The following is a 24290-nucleotide window of genomic DNA, read 5'->3' as shown; positions in this document are numbered from 1 at the left end:
TCATAATCTAATTATTACGTAACGCCACTATTAGATGAGTATTCTTTCATTGTTGTAAATCATTTTCTGTTTACCACTTTTTAGCGAGTTAGTTTTCAATGGGATGGGGTCGCTAACTCTATGTCCAACCCTCCTCCTTTATCCGCGCTTGGGGCTGGCAGCAGCCTCAGAGGGAATCCAGGCGGAGTTGTTGTAAATCAAACATATATAAATTTTAGTGTAGAGCCAATTATCGAACCGGTTAATAACTAGACTTTATGAGTAAGTCTAGTTTAAGAGAGTGATGATCGTGTGTTTCAAACCGAATTAAAATAGCAGTGTAATGAAAACAGTCTTCCATCCATGAATAATTTACATAAACGAATAAAAACGAAAAATCTAGAAATTAAAACATTGACAGAAGTTGAAAATCCAGGGTGGTGTTCATTAATTTTATTCAGTTAAAAAACTTACTTCCAAAATAGTGGGATATTTTTCCAGAAACCAGCCCAATAAAAGACCAATAGCATAAGTACTCCAACGTGTATACGGTTTTATGTAAATAGTTGTGAATGATGAACTAGATAAGTTAATTTACAGGAAATATTTATCAGGTCGTTCAAAAACGTTTTCAATAAAACTCAACTGAAGACTTACATGAATATTTAGCTTAACTATATTTAGAGAGGGAAACGTGGATTTTTTGTTGCGTTCATATACCCTAACCAATTCACTCAAAGAAAAGCATTAATGATTATTTTACAGATGACAACATCTACATCTGCAACCGAATGAGCATACAGGATTCGTTCACCAACTTCGAAATAAACAATGATGTTACTTAATTTTCTCAACAGTAGCCCCTTCAGTATTCAATGTAACTACATCACAACCGGTAGCTTATGTCAATTGATTTTAATCTATATTCTTTAGAGCTACCTTGTTTTACAACTTTACGAACTATCAAATACAACCTGACATCTCCCACTGGTCTACTACTAAAAAACTCCACACATCTACATTACTTTTATAAATCACATACTAGTTGGATTGATTACGATGTAACTACAAAATCGGTTGTTCACCGAATTCGCGTATTCTCCAATTATTTTGAGTATCACTAATCGCAGAAATGCTTTTGTGTTGTGACAGTACGACAGACATCTGATACTGATAACTTTTAACAAAATCAAAACTACTTCCTACTCCCAGTAATGTCTCCTTAATGATCTAAGTTGTGAACTGACTCATCACTGAAAACCAACCAACTTCATGATTGTCTAGTCTCTGCTGCTTATCGAATTCTATTGAGTAGGTTGCCAAGTACCGACTCATCGTTGGAGATACGCTTTGATCAAGAGTGATAACTTCCATGAAAGTTTCAGATACACGAGAGTCCAACTGATTGATCGAACTACCTAACGTCGTACAATGTCTTCTCTACTGCACGTTTCGTTTTTACAACGAAGCATTGGATTCACTTGATTTCATCAAGCGATGGCTGGGTAGTTTAGGCGACCGCAATTCCGACACAAAATCCTACGTTCGTGTCCTGCCACTCGTATTTCGGTTTGCACGCCCATGCAATGGTACTAGCTCACACGTCTGAAACGTATCTTATAACTAATTATTTGATGAACAAGTTAACCTATCTGTTTTTATTTTATCAATATGTTCAGGTTCGCCCCAAATTTCAGAGAATTAAAGAATTGTAGCAGATATTTTTCAAATCGTTTCCAGTTCAATAGTTTTCGAATTATTTTTGCAAGTGACTGAAATAAGTCGTAGACTCAAACATTTGATTAGAGTTACTGCCAAGATCGTGATCAGTGCTCTATTCAGCTGAAATCAATTTATTTTCCATTTACGATCGATAGTCGTAATGCTATCAGTATTTGAAAGTGATTATTTGATATTGTCATCTATTAGTCAGTATAATGAAGCTTACTCAATAAAATCGTACAGATATTTTTGTAGAATTGTGATTTTCAATTTTTACACGTCTACACAACCTCAGTGATGTATGGAAGAATTGAGTAAATAAGTTATAACATTCATTAGCTTACGTTGATAGAGGACCAGGTAAATAATCATTCGCATAAGATATACCAAATGTGGACGCGATACTAGAAATTACAAGTCCAAAACCAAACAGTACACCGATAGATTCATTCCTAAAAATCATCAAAAGTGATTTAGGGAGGTAGAAAATTTATTGATTACTTGACTGGAAAGTCAAATGGAGAACTCAGTGATAAATACTGTGCAGTGTTTTGATAAAAACCATGGTCTGCTTATCAAGTTTCAAGCCTTACAGGATCTACTGAAAGTAGTAGGACCTACTATCCAGAACAACCGAAATGGATCAAAGAAGCACTAACTTCAACTTCCCGGAAGGTTCTGAGCCGCAAGAAGTACCAACATAACCAATGGATCTCTCACAAAACCCTGGACAGGACTCAAGAAAGGAAGAACGAGAAAGCAGCAATCAACATCAGGCAATAACAGAGAAAATCAAGACATAGACCGGATACGCAGGTGGAAACAAACGGATAATGAACAGCATCAAGACCCAAAAGCAGAAATATGTAGATCTAGCAATGACAAAGCAAAAGACTGCAACAGAAGGAAATATGAGACAACTGTATGACATAACGAAGAAACTGGAAGGGCATATAGTAAAGCAGAGCGATCAGCCAAACACAAAATGAGGGGAGATAATCAATCAGATTTAAGAACACAGGAACAGATGGATAGAACACTTTGAATAGGAGTATATTCGAAGATGCTCCACCTTCCATGCAGAAAGATTTAAGAGGAAGGACCAGTGCCAACAGATTGAAAAGAAGGATACCTCATCAAGTTACCAAACACAGGCGATCTGAGCAAGTGTGGGAACTACTGAGGCAACACACTACTATCGGTAACAGGAAACGTTTTCAACAGAGGGTTCTGAACTGAATGAACGATTCAGTAAACACATAACTTCGAGATCAACAGGACGATGCCATTACGATCAGTCGTGCACAAACCAAACTGTATCAATACGGATCAATGTTGAACATTCAGTTGAATGGAACTTGTCACTAAACTTCAACTTCCTTAACTATGAGAAAGTACTTGACAGAGTGAACAGCAGAACCTTATGGAAACTTCTCCAACACTATGGTGAACATGAGAAAACTGTTAACATCATTCGGAATTCATATGACGGACTACAGTGCGAAGTCGTGCATGGAAGACAGCTGACAGATGCATTTCATGTGACGACCGGTGTCAGAAAAGGCTTCCTACTCTCCTCCCCTTCTTTTTCTTCTGATGGTTGTCTGGATTATGAAGACCTTCACATCTACAACACGAAGAACACTAATCTAATCATACTTGATGGGGTAGCTCGAGAAGAGGTGGAAGCTTTAAAGTACCTGAACGATATCACTGATAAACAAGTAGGATCTGATACAGATGTAAAGGCAAGGATTAGCAAAGCAAGGATCGCATCACTACAAGTAAGAAAATTTATGAATCTCAAAAAACTGTCAAACGACATCGAAGTCTGAATCTTCAATACGAATATCACGATAGCTCAATTTTTCGGAGCAGAAACTTCAACAACTACTACAATTATCATCAAAACAGTACAATTATTCATAAACAATTGTCTACGTAAGATACTCAAGGTCCGTTGGCCGGATATCATCAGCAACAACCTACTCTAAAAGGGAATAAATCAGCTTTCAGATGAAGACGAAATTACCAAAAGATGAGGAAGTGGATAAGACACAATTTTCGGAAATCATCAAACTTCATCACGAGACTAGCGCTAACTTAGAATTCTGAAGGCAAAAGGAAAAGAGTAAGACCAAAGCACACACTGTGTCGACAATCAAGAGAATAAATAGCAACTGTAAACAACTGTGAGACTTTGCTCAGAACAGAATTCGGTGTAGAATCAATTTGGGCGACCTATGCTACTACAAAAGAGATAACAGGCTTCACAACAACAACAACAATTCATTTCTCCACAGTGGTATCTGATTTAACTCACTACGCAGTTTTGGACATATTTGTCGACAGGAACATAGTATTAATGAATATTTACTCTCAAGGAATTTGGTGTTTCAACCGAAAATAACTCGCCTTTTATCAAAATATTTTCAATTCAAATCAATGTTAATAAATATTAAGTAACACCTTCCTTCATACAAGTTCACTCATTATAATTTATACAACAATATCAGAGTTATTCAATTAAACTGTCACAGCTTTCTTACCATGCTACTAAACATAAGAAAATTGGAGATAACACAATTGAAAATTGAATTTCATTTGACAAATACCATGACCATCCCATGCACTGAAAAATGAAGAATTTTCACGAAAATAAATCACGAGGTAAGCATGTAAGCGTGAAAGATATCGAATAGAGCATTCAGACTTTCAATGGTGGTCTGGCTCAAACCAACTCATCAATTCAACTATTAAAATACTTTAACTTGTGTATTTAATGTCTAGGAAGAAATGACTTTTTCACATTTCCAACTATTATATGAATAACTATGTACAGAAGTAGTGCATTTTAACAATAAACAACAAACAATCAATTGGCATCATTACCAAAAGTTGACTTGACCGTTTCAAATACACTGAACATTCTGTGGATTCCCAATAAAATGTACTGTTTATAACATCACGATGAGTGCAAACACCAAATATTCTGATGTTTTGTGACTCGGTGTAAGTCACTTCTTCTCACAATAAATAACTAAACAAAGTGCTTCAATCTCCACTATTCCTCCATACTATGTTAAATTAACCCGATTAGTTTAAAAGTAAAACACAATACATTGCTAGTAATTTCGGCCAAACATAGATCTATAGAATAATAGAATAGATGGCGTCATAAACTCATTCGAGATGTCAAATATCAAGAGAAGGTCGCGTTTTGATCAACGGGTTAGAGAAGGGTGGTAGAGTGGAAATAATTAAACAGTCAGAAATATAGGTGACAATTGTACACTAAGTAGATATAAAGAAAAAATGAATAGGAAGAAAAAGGCCTTACTATCCATCTGACTTGGACTATCTATCCGAGTTACAATGTCTAACTTCATGTACATCTTACATAATTATTACACTAATTCAACTTTATCCTTTCATATTACGAATGTCACATTCTAACTAAACAAACATCACAAAAAATGTACTAACATGTGGAGTTATAGAAATCATCTTAACCGGGTCGACATTACGTTGACTTGGTCAGACATGTTTTTGGTTGATTGATTGTAATGTATAGTTTTGCCTAATTCTCTTTTACTATTTAAACTCCTCGGGTTAATTTAACGTAGTATAGAAGAATAGTGAAGATTGGAGCACTTTGTTTAGTTATTTATTGTGAGAAGTGACTTACACTGAGTCACAAAACATCAGAATATTTGGTGTTCGCACTCATTGCGATTATTATATTTTATTACAAATATTATATAGTCGGTATCCATTTGAAGTACCATTTCTTTCAGTTCCTGTGAAGATTCATTTTCTAAAATTTAGCAGTTCCGTGACCCTTTTATGATATACCATAACCAATTTTCATATTATAATCAGAGTTATTCAATAATATCATAAGCTTGGATTCACTAAATTTTGTAGTTGTGCTTCGAACCAGTCACTGATAATCGTTTTCACTTCATCCAGTCATGGAAATACATAGCGTTTATTATGAGACGTTTTCACTGATTCCCAGTTAAGTTTATAGTGTCGAAGAAGATGATGTCTGTAGCAATGATAAAGCACTAAAATCAAGCAGATTCATACATCTTATTTCATAGAACAGCTTGTCATTCACTTACCGTTTCATCTGGATAAATAAAATTATTCAAATATGTTATCCACCAATGATCACGACAAAATTTTATATCCATCAAATTGGGAGTTTGGGGATACATTGGACCGACATAAGCATGATTAAATAATCCAGTATACAGTATCAAGACTAAAAGATAAGCTGGAGTTAAACTGAAATTTAAAAGAAAACGCGACATTTGATACAACAATCTCTAACTTTTTTCTGTAGGTCCTAATTTAAGTGAATAAACATGTTTTTGGATTGAAAGATGGACAATTTTGTGAATACATAAGTTCGGTCATGAGATTAAAATTTCCTATGAGATGATGTGCACAGTCAAACAACAGTATAATACGAAGATCTTGAAATGTTTCCTAGTTGATCAAAGAGATGAGATCAGTCCCTTCAATAATTGATATGCCAACTTATACGACATCTGAAATAACAACCTCAAAACTACCTATGTAAACTGACATGAAACACACGAAATCAGATATTCTTTCTCAGTGTTTGCAAGCTACTAACTAATATTTATTTTTATACTTGTAGTCTCTATTCCGCGGTTTACTTAATATCTTAAAACTAATTAACACTTAATCTATAGTACGCTGATTTTCATCACGAATTAACATCGGCTACATTCCATATAAAGTTGTGTTCGAGAGACATCAAATACTAGAGAAGTATGGTGGAGAAGATTTGTAGCTCAGGTGGATGAATGTGATGGAGTTTCGTTCACTGAGCTGGATTGTTTAGTCGTGGAGCTTTCAACATAAATTTACAATATTTATGTGTATAACTGTAAAGAATAAATTCCAAATTAAGTCCTTCTTACCTATCAATATTGCTTAACTTTATATTACTTTAATGTAACTTTATTCACTTGGGATATTTAAAGTTACTCTTGGTTGGTGGAACTTATACAACTGGATGTAAATAAAACATACATCATATATTCGTTAGTGCCTAAATTTGACTACCAACGTTCTGAAGCAATACTTTCATCCTAAGCATAAATATTAGCTTATGAAGAAATAATCGTCAGGTTTATCAGTATATTTTAAAAACAAATTATTGGGTAAACTTCATCAAGGAAACTTCATTTGTCAGATCTAAGTATGGAATTATTTTTCAAGTTCAATCATAACATATTCATTTACCCAAAATCTAAATAAGTCACAGCAACTATACACACTACATCATTCAATCAAATGTACGTCGAACATTACAATTGTTACTATTAATCTTATTATTACCATTAGTATTGTCGCTAATAATAGTTTGTCATACTAAACATTGTTCAAGTTATTAATATATCTGAAGATAAACTACTTAGTGGTAATAAGTAACTTAGCGCTGTAAGTAAAGAAAGTGATTTTCAATACTAGATATTTAATCGAAAACAACTAATGACCAGGCAGATTAAGTAATTTGATCAACAGTATATTATTTTCAGTATATATTCAAATCTGAGATTTACTGTAGCTTTCAGACACATTACACTATGCAACACCACTACTTGCACATATATCAATGAAAACTTGAGACAACATCAGGACTAAAACATGATGTACAATATTTCAAGAGACACGATATAATATGAGTCATCCAGTTGATAATGAGATACAACATGACATCAGTTGGAGTCAAAAGTAAATTCCAGAGGTGATCGTCTAAAACATTCAGTGACGTCTACTGTGACTTTATGAACAAAACAGAAGTCATTGATCAAAGATAAAACAAAGTTAATTTTATATATAAATCCGCCTGGAGCCTCTCTGGATCTACTGCCGGTCCCAAGCACGGATAAAGGAGGAGAGTTAGGAATGGAGTCAGCGACCACATCCAGTAGAAAACTAACTCGCTAAAAAATGCTTATCAGAAAAAAATATTCAAAACACTTACACTCTGCCCTAGGAGTCAGAAGGTCTTCATTTAGAAGAGTTATGACGCCTCATGGTGAAAGCCGAGCTCCTTTGGAAGCCACGAAGCTGATGCTCCTTCTGACAACCATTTATTTAGGTACATAGAATGATCGTACAATGTGGTAGACCGAGAGAGTCTTCCAAATTGCTGCAGAATTTTTGTATATACGTATGAGAACGCAACACAAACCGAGCAAAAGAGTAAACCTTCACTGCACGAATTGAGTCGTTCAAATGAAGTTCTTGAGGAGCAGCAACTCCAGTCCTCAGTTGAATAAAAAGTTAACTTTCAACCTCAATAACGCATCAAACTGAAACCCGTTGACTTCAAGTAACTGCAAAACCTACCAATAATCCCAGATAAATCGCAAACGCATGACACAAACACCCTAACTGTTCACCTGAATTTTCACTGTTCATAATTCGTTATTCCTAATGAATGCCACAATTCCAAATGATGGATTGAACCCTGACAGTTGTTGCTTATCAAACATTTATATCAAGTTTGGTTCGCTAAAACTAACAGTCTGAAAACTGTCAGTCATTCACCATTCTTTCCTGTGTCCCTGGTCCGAACCGATTTGTCTCAAAATATATCCATCACTCTTTGGATTCTGACTGATCAGTTAAGAAATTGGAAGAATTCGCAGTTCTACTCTGAATCCTGTCTGCTTGCCATTTGCTTCAGAAAACTAGATATTGAGAACAGAGACGTGAGCTTATTTCAATCTATGGTTACATGTTCCTGTCACGGATATGAATGACTAAAGCCATATACAAATATACATACTAATGCAGATAAAAGATTATCTCGTAGACATTCATTTCAAATCAAGTGCTTCTCCTCTCAAATTACAATTGAGATTTCATTCTAGGCACAGATATCAATGACCAAGATTGCATTACGTTTCTGTGATTCCAAGTGTGATCGATGTTTTTAGACTTCCATGAAATACAAATTATTCGAGTTAACCACAATACATACATTATTCAATGTCACACAAAATACAATCAGCTACATGTACAAATTATTATTATCCAACTCCAATCCAACCATACATGTTACATTTGGTGCTTAAACTAATCTTCTCTAAGCAGGATAACTTTTCAATACACCCATGATCAATAACCACACTCAGCGGATCAGAACACGTTGTTGATAGGATTAATTAGCTTTAAGGTTAATTGTGCAAAACGTTTTTTAATACACAAGTGATGGAATGATTTATTTCACCTCAAAACATCTACGTGAACAATTCATTAATGCTTGTTTCAATTCTGTCGCAGTTAACTATCATCCATTTTAATTATCAATACCATTTCATAAACCTATAATATCAAACAGTAACAAATAGACTATCCAGTCAAGCCAGAATAGAACACTTTGGAAACAATTTTGGAAACTTTCGTTGAGAAGCGTCCACATAAAACACAGTAGCATCATAGGAAATCATGAACTACACATCTTGTCTACTGAACGCAAAGATTTGTTCATTAGTATTTTCACCTCCCACAGGGTTCATCCACACCAAATTGCAAACTTATTTTTTTATAATTATGAAGAATATGAGTGAAATACACTTCGATCTTTAGGTTTTCACGCAACGCTTTCTACAATACTTTAGGTTATATGTGAAAAGATGATAAGCATTCTAAAGAATACATGTGCATGAAATGACACGGAACATCTGTAGAGTGTAGACAATCATAAATGAAACTTGCCAAAACTTCATTGCAAAACTACAGTGAGTCTTGGGCAATTTATAACTAAACAAAACGTTAGTTTGCTCAATACAACACATTCATTTCTCAATAACATTTTACCCATTTAGTTTTATTGTTCTGGGAAAGATTCTTTAAAATTCATCAAACTCATTATTCCTAACAAAAATTTAGTTACAACATGATAATCTATGGTCGTTCTCTTTATATTTGCAACCAATCTATTCATTCAAATGTTGATCACTTATGGGCTGATTAACAGGCTTAACCGGATTAAAACAAATGGATCTACGCATAAGTTCCGTACAAATCACATGACATATTGGTTTCGAACAATAGTGGTTTGCGTGAACATATTTTACCAACAGTTCGTCAGTCAGAAATGTACTCAATCCAGTTCGCGTAAAATCAAGTCAACAACTTCCATTGTTTATACAGAATTAATGAAAAACAAAATCACTGATGCTTATCATTCCAGTGAACTACACTGAATGTCTGTAGAAATAGTCGATTGGTGAGTGACCATCAATTCGCATTATACTTACCGTAAAATGCGATGAAATACGAAACTCCACCAAAATTTTATCCAATGTTTCCAACTGGGAATTCGTCGAAGTTTTGGAATGGTGAGATAGGTAGATAATAAACCTCTAAATATAAGGTAAAATATATCGACATAGGACTATGTTATGCACAGGAACAAATCGTAAACAAGACTAAAATTGTTTGTTTTAAACTACGATAAGATAAAAGCAATTTTAAAATATCGAAATTATTCTCAAGTAGATAATGTTAGATGTGAGATGTAACAATGTCCACACTTTTAATTCAAGAAGTTTATAAATGGACACTGTGACATTGGTGTTAATAACAGTTTCACTTCTAATTTACATATTTCTGTAAATATGTATCCAGAAAACACGAAAATGAACAGTTCACTGTATACATTACGAGATATAGCGCCAGCGTATTGTAGTGATATAATTTATATGAATTCTTCTAGTGGGCGTATAAAACAAATTTAGATTGTGTGAATAATTTTTAAAAACAACCTAACTACTACTGCCGCGACTAAATTCATTTAAATAACATAAGTAGAACATTAAATAAGTATAAACAACAACTTCTATGAACATATATTTTGTATAAAATATTGATCAATCCATTAAAAATAACTAAATCATTACAAGTACCTCAAATTAAGTCAACAGAAAATTTATACTAAAATTAGCATTCAGGTTTTCATTACATTTCTAAACTAGTAAATTGTAATCACATTCATGTAGTTACTAATTATTTAAGTATTAAACTACTTTACATTTATGATACAAGAGGCATATTAAAAAACACCACGTTTATAATTGCTGTAGTGTCATTTCTAGGTCATCTTCGGTATTTATGCAATTCATTTGAAACGACTAATTGTCATGCAGTTTAATTGGTTTACTCTATAAGATTTGTTGTTATATTATTAGGAAAATTAGTTTTTTTTCAAATTTCACTTAGATCATTGAAGAAGTATAAATCAAATTTTATCCTTACTTCGACAGATATATAGCAATTTTCATCGTTAGTAAAATGCATACAACACTTCAACTCAATCATCAATTACATGAAGATAAGTACTTGGAATTGTAATAAAAAACATCTTTCATCAGTTGTGTACAGGTTGTAACTTTTCAATAATGAGATTAAACTTTATCATCTTTAACTCAAATTTTATATCCCGATGAGAATGATTCATGGTAAGTGTTGGAATCTATTGCTGGACTAATACTATATATATATATATTTGTTACATAAGTGGTAAATAACTAAACTATTCATATTTGCGTTCCTCTTATTACAATTTTTATTTTGACCTATGAACTATTATTATAAAATTTACCACTCTTGAGTTATACCCAGTCTATCAATTAATATCTCCCACATTCACAGCCACATTTGGCTAAATTTTGTACAAATGTTATTTTCTAATTTATGGTACGATGTGATCTGTTTCGTTTGTATATAAACCCAGTATGTTTGAAATACATGATTCACATCGCAGAGGCTGGGATTTGTTTTCTGGACTCAACAGGCAGTGCTAGATGGGAATAAGGAGCGGTAAAGCCACTAGACGGCTCGTACGGGTTTATGAGTCATTGATCCGGTCAATAATCACTGTTCTCTAATTGGTAGTATCATCACGTCATACATTGGTAGGGGCACAAACCCACAGGTTATAACACCAAATACACAAAGTTACACTAACAACTGACATTTAAAAAGATAATTCATACCCTAAACAATGTTGCCTGTAGTGCCATCTAGTCCACTCCTATATCCTCAAGATTTAACTACTTCCAACCTTATGGTGAATCTATTACCTATTGTTCTGTGTTAAAAATCAAGAATGAATATCTCTTATTATATGTAGTTATAAGTGTGCAGATTGGTGACTCACTTTGCTAACATAACTATTAATTACCCACATTGATTTCGGTTTAATCGAACAATACTCAGCAGTAACGTTCACGATAACAATGTGAATATTTGCGTGAAAAAATTAAATATGATTACTATTAAAACGAAATGACGTTTCTGTCAAAGATGAGCAAAAAAACTAATTAAGTGGACGTACGACATAAAAAAGAATGTATCCACAGACAAAGTTGAACCAATTATTGCTTGATAGGTCCATTTTGGTTGATGAATTTGTGAGTACAGTAACATGTTATCTGCAAAAGATTATTCAAGAAACTTAAAGTGAATAAAATAAAATCAAGTTATGACAAGATGAATGCATACAAATATCACGTTTCTATAAAACCAAATAGTCCAAAAAAGACTATCTTTCGACACCAATATACAAACTTTCAAGTTCCAATCCTAAGTATATATACTGATTTCAAAATATGAACTAACAAATTCCAAACATGTACATTAGAAAATAAACATTCGTTTTATGAAATACATGTAACAGATGAATTGAAGCTGTATTTTCGGATGTTTCTGTATTTAAATACGACTGTACAATATGTAAAGTGACATACTTGGAGAGAAACATCTTTATTCGGAAAATTCGTAATTCGTTTTCAAATTATTATCATTTTTATTTATCTGAAAAATAAAATTTACCCATGCAAATAATTTTAATCCACTTGTGAAGAGTCATATTTGACAAACTACACATTCGTCGAATAAAAAAGTCGAAAGATATTTGTAGAATTTTCATTCATACTAATAAAAAGATTTTAGCTCACTTGCAACAAACATGCTAAACAATATACAATGTCCATAAATTATCCAGTTCATGGTCAGAAATCGAATGCCATCTAAGCACAGTAAAGGATGATCACAAGGGTGACCTGATTTATTTAGAACCTGACTTGGTTTGAAGTGCCATAGACGGGATGTGTCAAACGGTATAGAGTAAGTTGCAACGAATTTGACAAACGGAGTTGTATTGGACAACACATCTGATGATTACGAAACAAAGAATAAACATAACACATAATCAGGCAGTTGGAGGTAGCAATTACATGGAAAATTGAGGATCAACTAGCAAACTTTCAAAATTAAAAATAGGTTCACTATCTTAAAAACCAATGTCCCGATTCTTTTTACATTCTTTAAGAAGCAATCATCGCTAAAATACTGTTTGCTAGTCATTATTTCAGAGATTTTCTCCATGTTTTCTGTCATAAGGAACTAGGCTAATAATACACGCAAACTGTCAAAACCTAAGTCCAATCGGTGTGAGCCTCTACATAGTAGAAGTAGTAACAATATTAGTATCAACAGTAGCAAAACAGACCCCAAATGCCCTGGTATGGCCGAGAGTGGGGGGACCGCCCTCCCTCTCAAAATGCTCTCACACGGCCATACGTATACAGCCTCTGTCAGGGAAGTCCTACTCATTGCCTTCTCGTGGTGGGGGCGCTGTTTACGAAAATGAGAGGACGAAAAGCGAATGTCCGGCGCTTTAACCGGATCCCAAACCAATGGTGTACATGGGCTCCAGCATCCTGCGGGAACAAATGGAGTATGAACCAATCGTTGGTCACCGACTACCATGGGACTGCATCTCCTTACGATGCTCCACTGCCTTGTGGGTTAGACCTTTAGGTCAAAGGCTCGCGGAGTGGCCCCCTAAGATAACCACCTGCTTCGGTCTGGGCACCTGGGCAGTATCGCAGCCCACACACAAATGATGAACTCTCTATATCTATGGAAACTACTTTTCTCGCTTCGAATAACAATCAAATTATTATTATTATTATTATTATTATTATTATTATTATTATTTACCACATTATTCACCCTCTTTTATACTTATACAGCGGCTCGTCTTTGGTGGAAATTCGACTGTATATAAACGTTCTCGAGTCACTGACTGGTTGAGAATTGTATGCTACCACGGAACACGAATACTGAAGCAGATTTTCTGAAACCACGTGCACAATTCAAACTGGCTGCCTTCAACGTTCTCACACTTATGCAGGTTGAACAACAGATAGGGCTGAATATGTCTTTGGAAAGTCTTCATATCGACGTTTGTTGTCTATCCGAGACCCGTATTCAAGACTCTGGTGAAGTACTACAAATTCGCTCTCCATCTGTCGCTTCCAAAACCTTGTTTTACGTGCGCTTATCCAGGGACCCTGTGGCATCTTCGTCTGGTCTTGCTGGCGTTGGTGTCGCACTAAGCGCTAGAGCTGAGGCAGCACTAATCGATTGGATCCCCATTAACAGTCGGTTATGTGCTGTTGCATTAGAGAGTTCCATCAAAGTGAGAAGAAATTGGCGTAAGAAACGATGTCTTTTCATCATCTCTGCCTATGCTCCGACAGATTGCAGCCCGGACGCAATCAAGGATGAGTTTTACCACCAGTTATCTGTTCTTCTCCAGAAAGTGCGTTCGACAGATATTGTAGTACTAGCCGGAGACTTGAATGCTCAGGTCGGGCGTCTAGGCACAGAAAAGAGTCGTTTAGGTGGCCGATGGGGACTTGTTGGTCACAGGACAGATAACGGGGACCGTCTACTGCAACTGTGCACAGACCACAACCTGTTTCTGGCTAGCACTAACTTTCGGCACAGATGAACATTATATATACGTTTATTTGCGATACCAATTAGGGTAATAATAGAACCAAGTAAGGATAGTTTACACTCTCGACAGGTACATTTCCTGTGTTTACTGGTTTAAACTTTACATTAATGAACACAGTAATCAGTCATTACTTGATTGTTTTGAATGATTTTTACTTAAAGGAAAATCTATTATTTCATTTGGATATTTCCTAAAAGCGTGCTTTCAAATACTGTTAAATTAGATATAACACATATATATGTTTAATGCTTCATGACCGTGTAACGGTTTAGTTCTTCGCCGATGTGCCGCCTGGTGTCCTCCCTCTGCATCCCAAGCCTGGACTCAGATTGATCACATCGCGATCAGCTACCGCTGGCGTGGTTGTGTACAAGACTGGCGCTCTTTTTGGAGTACCTATCTGGACTCTGACCATGTCTTGGTCTGCGCCAATCTTACCTTACTTTTCAGTGGACAACGAAGTGACCGCCATCAACGGATTGATATTAGCAAGCTGGTTGCAACTTCTGTTGCAAGTAAGTATCGAACCGAGCTAGTTTCTAGACTAGCTACCATTCCACCGAAAAGTATAGATGAGCATTGGTTGCAATTGCATGACGCCATGAAAATGGCAGGTACAGTCAGTTGTGGGTTCGCGAAACGTCCCGCTTATAAGCACTGGGTTTCTCCAGGTTCCTTACAACTCATTGAAGCCCGTCGGTCTACTCCGGGTGACCGTGAGTTTGACCACAAACGAAGGATGTTACGTAAGGAAATTGGGCAAAGCTTGCGTAAGGACCGAGAAGCCTGGTGGTCGGATCGTGCTAATGAGCTGGAAGCAGCAGCTGCATCTGGTAATTACCGGGAGCTCTTCCAACTCATCCGAGCCACTGGCAGCAAGAAGTCTGGTGTGAGCGAAACAATCTGCTAGGATGATGGGATGCCAATCACTAACATCCATCGACGTCTTGGAAGATGGGCAGAATTTTTCGAAGGGCAGTTCAACTGGCCTGCTGCTCCGGCGGCATCGGTCAGACTGTCCTGCCCTCCATGGCCGGTGACGATTGATCCACCAAATGAGGCGGCAGTCCGCAAGGAACTCCAACTCTTGAAGCGCTACAAATCACCTGGCCCAGATGACTTACCTCTGGCTCTTTTTAAAGATGGTGATGACTTTCTGACTAAGGAATTGACGACGTTGTTTACAAAAGTCTGGGAACCAGAGAGTGTACCAACGTCATGGAATGAGTCGATAGTTGTCCCTATCTTTAAAAAGGGTTCACGTCGTTCCTGTAACAACTATCGGGTGATAAGTCTACTTCCGATTGCGTCCAAGCTATTGGCTTCCGTCACACTTCGTAGGTTGTTCAAAACCCGAGAAAGATTGACTCGTGAGGGGCAGGCTGGTTTTCGTTCCAGTCGAAGATGCATTGATCATATCTTCACCCTCCGCCAAATGTTCGAACATTGCCATACTTATCAAACGCCAACAGTCGTAGTGTTTCTTTACATCAGGGCTGCCTTCGATTTGTTGGACAGGACTGTTCTCTGGGATTGTCTATTGAAGAAGGGTGTGCCTGTGAAGTTTATTAACATCCTAAAAGCCCTATATACAAACACCTCAGACAGAGTGAGGGCATACAACCACCTTTCTCCATTGTTCTATTCGAGCAGTGGGGTTAGGCAGGGTTGCCCGATCTCACCATTCCTCTTCAACCTTGCCATCGATGACATTCTGGAAACAGCTCTGATGGATGTAAGTAATGGCGGTGTGGATCTGTTGCCTGGAGAAAGACTTCTCGACCTTCAGTATGCGGACGATATTGTCTTACTGTGCGATAATACCCAAGCCATGCAATCCTCACTTAATCAGTTGGAAATCAGTGTCCGTAGGTATGATATGTGCTTTGCACCTTCGAAGTACAAAGTATTTCTACAAAACTGGCAGGATTCCAATCCTGTACTCACCCTGGATGGTGAGCAGATAGAAATAGTCGAGAAGTTCGTGTATCTGGGTAGCTGCATAAGTGCTAGTGGGGGTGTGAGTGATGAGATCAATACACGTAAAGTGAAAGCCAGAGCGGCTTATGTCAATCTGGGCCATCTTTGGCGCCTTCGTGATGTTAGCGTGGCTGTAAAAGGTCGGATCTACAACGCGTCGGTGAGAGCAGTTTTGCTCTGTGCTTGTGAAAAGTGGCCTCTCCGAGTTGAGGATGTTAGACAACTCTCTGTGTTCGATCATCGTTGTCTCCGAAGGATTGCTGACATCCAGTGGCAACACCATGTTAGTAATATAGAAGTTCGGCATCGTGTGTTCGGGCACAGAGACGATAATGCAATTGGTGTCACCATCTTGAAACACCGACTTCAGTGGCTTGGACATGTTCTACGAACGTCGTCCCAGAGAATTCCACGTCGTGCATTATTTGCCGACTCTGGGACTGGTTGGAAGAAGCGGAGAGGTGGTCAGTGCATGACATGGTGTCGTGGTATGAAAGAAAGCTGCAAAGGACTGGCTTCTGTTGGTCCTTCACGACTCCCTGGTTGGGGTCTGAGAGATGGTGCTACACAGTGGCTCGAGACGTTATCAGATATGGCTCAGAATAGAAGCCAGTGGCGATCCTGCTGTAACCTACTTTTACTTTCTTCATAAAAAAGTGGTTGTATCTTCCTTAACTGGAAGGTTTCTTCTGGTTGTGCCTTTCAGTTTCCCCCATTATTATTATTACTACTATTATTATTACACCACCTTACACTAATCTGGTCTTTATTGTTCTTCTTTGTTTTACGCTCCATCCATTCCTTTTTTCTCTTCCCACTCTCATTGTTTTACGTGGAGCATATATATTCGGTGCCCCCTTGTACCAATATTTATGTAATTTCATAGGTTGAAATCATGAGTCGATTGAAGCTAGACCACCATGGAAAACCTGGAAGCACTGGACAGTCGTTTCGTCCTAGTATGGGACTCCTTAGCAGTGCGCATCCACAATCCCGCACCACGCGGGTTTCGAACCCAGGACCTACTGGCTTCGCGCGCGAGCGCTTAACCACTATACCACTGAGCCGGCATCCAACGGTACTTCCAGGTTTTCCATGATGGTCTAGCTTCAATCGACTCATGATTTCAACATATGAAATTTCTAAAAACTCTCCACAAAACCCATTCTGATAATAATCAACTGCTCACTAGTGATTGACTTCAAGAAAAACTCCTAGAGTTCTAGTGAGAAGCCGTTAACAATGGAGTTCAACCAGGTCTGTTGTGAGATAACAACTCACTGAAGACAATAGTGTACGGTGGCGCAACTTCGTGGATTGGTTGAAGTTGGACATTAACACCGTTGGATGCCGGCTCACTGGTCTAGTGATTAAGCGCTCGCGCGCGAAGCCAGTAGGTCCTGGGTTCGAACCCCGCGTGGTGCGGGATTGTGGATGCGCACTGCTGAGGAGTCCCACACTAGGACGAAACGACTGTCCAGTGCTTCCAGGTTTTCCATGGTGGTCTAGCTTCAATCGACTCATGATTTCAACATATGAAATTTCTAAAAACTCTCCACAAAACCCATTCTGACAATATTTGTGTTCAAATAAATAAATAGATATATATAAGATGAGTGAATCTCATCTAATTGATAAAACAGAATTGGAAGACAAACGGTTCACTCACAAACTGGAAACATTGCAGTTAACCCTGAGAGTACACAAAAACCAACGAAATAGGAAACATGTTCGGCTATACACGGTGATATAAAACAACTCAGTCGTTAAATCATTGTATTTTGTTAGAACGTTTAATATTATCGTTTGCTGAAAACTACTGAATGAAAAACTTACAGCACGCAGCGTTAGTCTTTCAATCGAAGTAGCATTACAAGTGAACAAAAATGCCTTACAACCCAACACATAGCTGAAATTTTACAAGAATCACGCTACTAAACTCCAACCTCAACAAATTTTCATCGGAGATATTTTCCTGGGGGTCGCCAATAGATTCAACATCTTGTTTCATTGTGTTTGACGAAAACTACTAAGCCATTGGCGGAGTCTGTTGCTTGTGCAAGACCTTTCTTAAGGGACGCGACTTCAGGTACGTAAAGATTCAAATATCTCCAGAAAAATACCTGCATCACTCAGCCACAAACGTTAAAATCAGTTGTTCATATTATGAGAAGTCTATCATCCCATTTACTAGTAACTCAGATATTGATAAATCATGTCATCTATTACATTTACTTCGATGGTTGAATGCCAATTAGCTTTACACACATAAAACACACTAGAAGAAACATCCTATCATCTACCATCATCATATAAATGAACGACTGGAAATCTGATTGTTTACTAAAACTCTTTACCATGATAAATTCGTGATACATAAGACCTTTAACAATCTCAAATAGCTGATCAAAAAACGCAATTATAAATTCATAAGCGACAATGTGTAAGTTTACTTACCGAATCTGTATTCAAAATATGATAACTTAACTGATTCCGACTGGTCACACGGAGTTTGTTCAACTAAATTTTCCTCCTCACTGGTAGTAAATGTATCATCAGGCAAACTGACTCTTATCCTGTTGTACAGAAATTCATAAAAGCGATAATTCCAATTGCACCATAGAACTACATCCACCATTGTTCCACTTATCAGAAGAATGATCATAAGAACTAACAAAGACCTAAGGGTGATACAAAAACATTGTATTCCTTAGAAGCAGTAAGTACAAGTCGTACAACATGCTGCCTAATCAAAACTCCAATTAAGCTTAAGTAGACATGGATTAATTACAGAAGCTCTGTAAAATAACTGTGAACTCTGAGTACTTTCTAATACTCTTAGCCAACGGAATATCAACACAGATTTCGGCTTTCATAAGTCAGTTAAACAGTTCCAACATTATATATATATACATATATAGCAACTGCTTACTTGCACAGCTAAATAAAATCCCCAATAAGGGTGGCAAACCTGCTGAAGAACTCAAGTGTTTTCTCCTCATAAGTAAAATAACACTTTCATTTTGCATGATATATTTGTATATATATCTTGAAACCACTGTTGTTTTATCACATTTATTTTGTAAACGGAAGAGATGTCAGATGAAAACCCACTAATATGATTACCAAAAGTCATTAAGGTCACAAATTAAACACTTCTCACGCCTGATGAAAATCTCCCAAAATAATTAAAAAATATTTGCATCCAGTCCAGTGAATGAAATAATAAGCACTCAAGCAGCCTAAGAGAATATTCTCGTACATAAACTACAAAACAAAGATGCATCATTGGATTCCCAACCTAATTAAAGAAGGGAGTGAATCTGAAATGAGAGGAAAATCAGGAAAAAGCAGAGGCTATGGCTGACTATTTTGGAGCAGTTTTCACTCATGAACCTCCTCTAGACAAAGAACCAGACCAAAATAAAGAGTCAACAAACCATCTACTCACCGTGGACTTTCGGTCAAGACGATGTGTTCAAGGCTCTAGCACCTTAAATATGGAAACGTCAACAGGACCAGATGAACTACACCCCAAAATCTTGAGACATATTGCACAATATATCGCGGCCCCACTGTCTGTGATATTCAATATGTCACTTGACCAAGGTGTGTTACATGTGGACTGGAAGGACGCAATCGTCACTCTCATACATAAAACAAGACCAAGACAACTTCAATCGAACTACAGACCTGTAAGCCCCACCAGTGTTGTAGTTAAAATATTGGAAAGAATTGTCAAACGGACCATAATGGCATTTATGGAAACCAATAACTTGCTAAACATAGAACAACATGGTTTTAAGAAGGGTCTATCTTGTACGACAAACCTCCTTATAGCAAGGAAGTTTTTGGATAAAAGCGCTAGACAACGGAAACTCAGTGGACGTTGTCTACATAGACTTTAGTAGGGATTTTGACAAGGTGCCAACTAATAGACTGCTATTGAAGTTGGAAAACCTTTGTATTGCCGGACCTCTTTTAAAATGGATTAAAAATTTCCTAGTAGGTCGTAGACAGAAAGTAAGGATTAATTCCAAGTTCTCCATTTGAAGACCAGCACTTATTAGGGTACGTTAAGGTCCCGTTCTAGGTCCTTTGCCTTTTATAATGTATGTTAATGATCTTCCAAGTATAGTACAGTCTCCAATGTTATTATGCGTTGACGATGTAAAGATCTGGCGAGTAATAACTGGAGACAGACGCATGTGCTCTTCAGGCAGACTTAAATAATATGATTAACTGGTCTAAAGAGTGGCTGATGCACTTTGGGGATTCAAAGGTTAATAGGTACAACATAGGGGAAGTGCTATTATCCGTGGTCCGGTCTCATAAGGATCTATGAGTGACGGTGAGTCATGATCTTAAAAAAACGGTCGCAGCTAGGGGGTTTCGAACCCTCCGGGCTTTAAAACGGACATTCACTAAGTTAGATACCACCATGTTCACCACAGCATACACATCGTTAGTGAGAACTAAGCTTGAGAACTGCGTTCAGTCTGCAAGCCCCTGTTTAAAAGGTGACTCGGATATCCTAGAAAAAGTACAGAGGGCGGCTACCCGTGCAATTCCAGAACTTCGGGGTTTATCATACAAAGAGCGGCTTGAAAAACTGAACCTCTTTACTCTGTCCTATCGCAGATTAAAGGGAGATCTTATTTTGATGTACAGAATACTGAGAAATGATTTTGGACCTAACTTATTCTCTCTTCTTCTTCCCACTAGATCGAGACATCTCAGAGGACATAGCAGGAGAGTAGAAAAGTCAAGAACGAACAAAATACCCGTGGCATACAGGTTTTCACACCAAGTCATCAATATTTGAAACCTGCTGCCCGAAGCAGTGGTGTCCGCACCTTCAATTAACTCTTTCAAGAGAAGACCGGACACTCACAGAAGCATAATAGAAAAGGAATAACATAGGCCGTAGGCCTTCTGTTCTTACTACACAAATCTGAATCTGAAATGATCGAAATTGTCACACTAAACCAAGACCGACCGACCGACCGAGGAAATTCAGTAAAAATAGTTGTTGCGCACAGCCGGTTGAAATATTAAAAATAAACGGTTTTAAAACTCACATTGCTACCCAAAACCAACCGTCTTTAGGTAGTTCTCCAAAATCTGCATGACAGAAGCTTGTGGACTTATCTATGGATAAATTTACCTTGGAAAGCACTATACAATCATGATTAAAAATTGACAAACCCATATCTAGTAGCCAAATCAAGTCATCCTTCGTACAAGAATGAGGAATGCACACTCCATAATTCAGTTCGAATGACTGATATAAGAAAATATAACGAGAAAAACATACCACTTTTTCAGGAAGATCTTCCGCTGAAGGAAGTTTCACATATGCAGAGCAATACTTTCCTTGAACATGCTGTGATAAACCGTAGCTGAAATCTGTGATATTTCGACACAATTCCATGCTTCCCACCCAGTTGATACCACCACCAGATACACCAGGAACAATCTTGCCTGCAGCATCCAACCCTTCGGAGGAAATAAAATCAAACACATATGCCTACATTTCACTGCCTCCTTGTCTGATCGAATGATTCCATAAACAATCGAGGTCACATCGACGACGCATGCAGAGTTGTTATACAATGGATTACCACTTAACCTCTTCTGATCTAAGTACCTAAGCATCTCGTACACTGAAACCCGAGAATATTCAGCTAGAGCATCAAATGGTTTTAGGAGTTTCGGATCAAACGGATGAAGGAGAACAAGCATAGAATTATCATAAGAATAGAGGGGTAGACTTTTGGTGGATACATGATTGGGTAAAAATGATCCTAAGGTAGTGAAATACAAGAAGAACCACCTCATAACGTGAGAAATGTCAAGTTCCATTTTCTAGTCTATATTGTCTCACGTAGTCTTGTGTCCGAAACCGAGAACTGACCGGAAAATGTCTGAAATGAGTAACAGATAATTTTGATCGAATTAGTAGAATGTAAACAAGGTGTAGTTTGTAAGGCACTATAACAAATTTCAATATTGAATGGCTGTTGTACAGAAGATGAATCTTTTGTATCCGTTTCTTGGATCCGAAATCCAATTTCTTTGTCACGAAACTGTGTGAAGCGATTGCTTTTTTGGTTTTGTTACTTTGGGTTTCGATACGACTCCGTGTTTTGGTAATGTCTCAATAGTGATAGTCTAGCAACTCGAATGCACTCGTCCAGGTTAGTGTGTTATTTATTTGTGGGTTTGAATGTTTTGTAATTTGAACGAATCCGTTTGTCTCAATACAGAAAGGTTTGTGAGCATCAGCAGTCATCACATTACTAAGCTGGAGATTGGTTACAATATTGATAAAAATGAAATGAGAACTTGGGTGTTACAGAAAGGCGGTTGTTTCAAGTGAACAAGATATAAGTAAGTTAATACGTTTTGTGTGGAGGCCGGGGTATAAGAACAAAAAAAGAAAAGGAGATGATAATAAGCGATAAACAAACCAGTTAATGATGTCTTAATGATATCTTACGATATCAGTGTCATGTACATCTGCTTCAAGAAAGGGGTGGTTATTAAGGTTTTGGTGAAGTACTTGTGTTACAGTGACTTGGCATTCCTGTTATTTTGTATTCCGCTATCGAATCACCTCTTAGTTTCTTCTGACCGACTACGATATCCTGATGTGTCGGAGTCTATCCTCATGAGATTTGTTGCTTCGTCCTATCATCAACTAAGTTCCTCATCTCTGTGGTAGATCAAGGAACTTTAAATCTTCTTTGAAGAGGTATGGCGTGACAGCGTTGCGAACCTCGGCATTGGTCTCGAGACCCTATAGCTCGCTTACACTATCATTACTTTGATGAGAAACATCCTTTAGCACGGCTGTTTCATAGCCATCGTGAAAGAATGACAGTGAAATCTGTCTTCGCTGTAGAATCCGTCACTCCGTCCCTACATCTCATCAAGTGGGACACAACCCTACTGGATGGCTCTATAAGCGACATGTTACAGCATTTATGAGTGTGAGACTGGTGGAACATGCAGGTAGCGTCACAAAATTAGGTATGGACAGACAACTCATAAATAAAGGTTGTTTGCTAACAACTGATTAGCTCACATCCATTTCCAGCAGATGAGTGACCATCAAATAACAAATCAAAATTAACTGGAACGTATATAACAGCTGATAATAAATCCAAAAACTTCTGTCGCATTTCTTTAAAGTCGTGTGAATACACATATTTGCAGAAAAGCTATTGCAATGATTTTGATTTCCATGCAAAATTCCATCAACTTTAACTCGGACATTTGAAAAGCACAGGAGTAAATGCTCTTCAGACCAAGGATGTAGATTAACATCTGAAAGAACAACACATCCAATGTAACGGACGGTTTTCGATACAAATATTCCACAAGCAGGTATTTCAAAATCATTCTTTGTGTTTTTTCAAACGCAAATTCAAACAAAGTTCCGGGAAAGAAAACTGGGCTGGAATAATAATACTTTAAACTGAATCGATACGGAATAACTCATAATCCTGAAAACGAAAAGGAAATGACAGTCCTCAAATTTGTTACAGGAGGGCAAACTACGTGGCCACGAAAGTGCTGGGGTCTAACACTGGATGACCATCGAAATATAGTAAACGACATAATCCAAAATTATATCTGAAACAATCTACCTCGGGCAAAGCACACTTATGAAATAATATCTTTAATTAAGAGACACGCAGAACGCTAAGTGCGGGCCAAAAGGAGGACCTGGAAA

The 24290-nt window shown here is 37.2% G+C and overlaps 1 protein-coding gene across 1 annotated transcript in view; it reads right to left on the bottom strand.

Moving 5' to 3' along the window:
- MS3_00000954 (uncharacterized protein) overlaps positions 1-22533 on the bottom strand; it is a 28277-nt gene extending 5744 nt beyond the window's left edge. The window contains exons 1-12 of the mRNA XM_051208515.1: positions 22084-22533; positions 21867-22048; positions 21758-21833; positions 21631-21727; positions 19007-19230; positions 12717-12932; positions 12095-12191; positions 10017-10121; positions 5829-5994; positions 4251-4333; positions 2046-2153; positions 454-559 (exon numbers count right to left, since the gene is read on the bottom strand). Coding sequence (XP_051073086.1) covers positions 454-559; positions 2046-2153; positions 4251-4333; positions 5829-5994; positions 10017-10121; positions 12095-12191; positions 12717-12932; positions 19007-19230; positions 21631-21727; positions 21758-21833; positions 21867-22048; positions 22084-22414 — 1791 coding nt within the window. The 5' untranslated portion in view covers positions 22415-22533. The remainder of the gene's footprint in view (positions 1-453; positions 560-2045; positions 2154-4250; positions 4334-5828; positions 5995-10016; positions 10122-12094; positions 12192-12716; positions 12933-19006; positions 19231-21630; positions 21728-21757; positions 21834-21866; positions 22049-22083) is intronic.
- Positions 22534-24290: the final 1757 nt, after the last annotated feature.

The sequence above is a fragment of the Schistosoma haematobium genome, chromosome 1 (assembly GCF_000699445.3).
Source record: "Schistosoma haematobium chromosome 1, whole genome shotgun sequence".
Lineage (NCBI taxonomy): Eukaryota > Metazoa > Platyhelminthes > Trematoda > Strigeidida > Schistosomatidae > Schistosoma > Schistosoma haematobium.
Note: the sequence above shows the minus strand (reverse complement) of the source record. Positions and strands in the feature narration are given on the sequence as shown.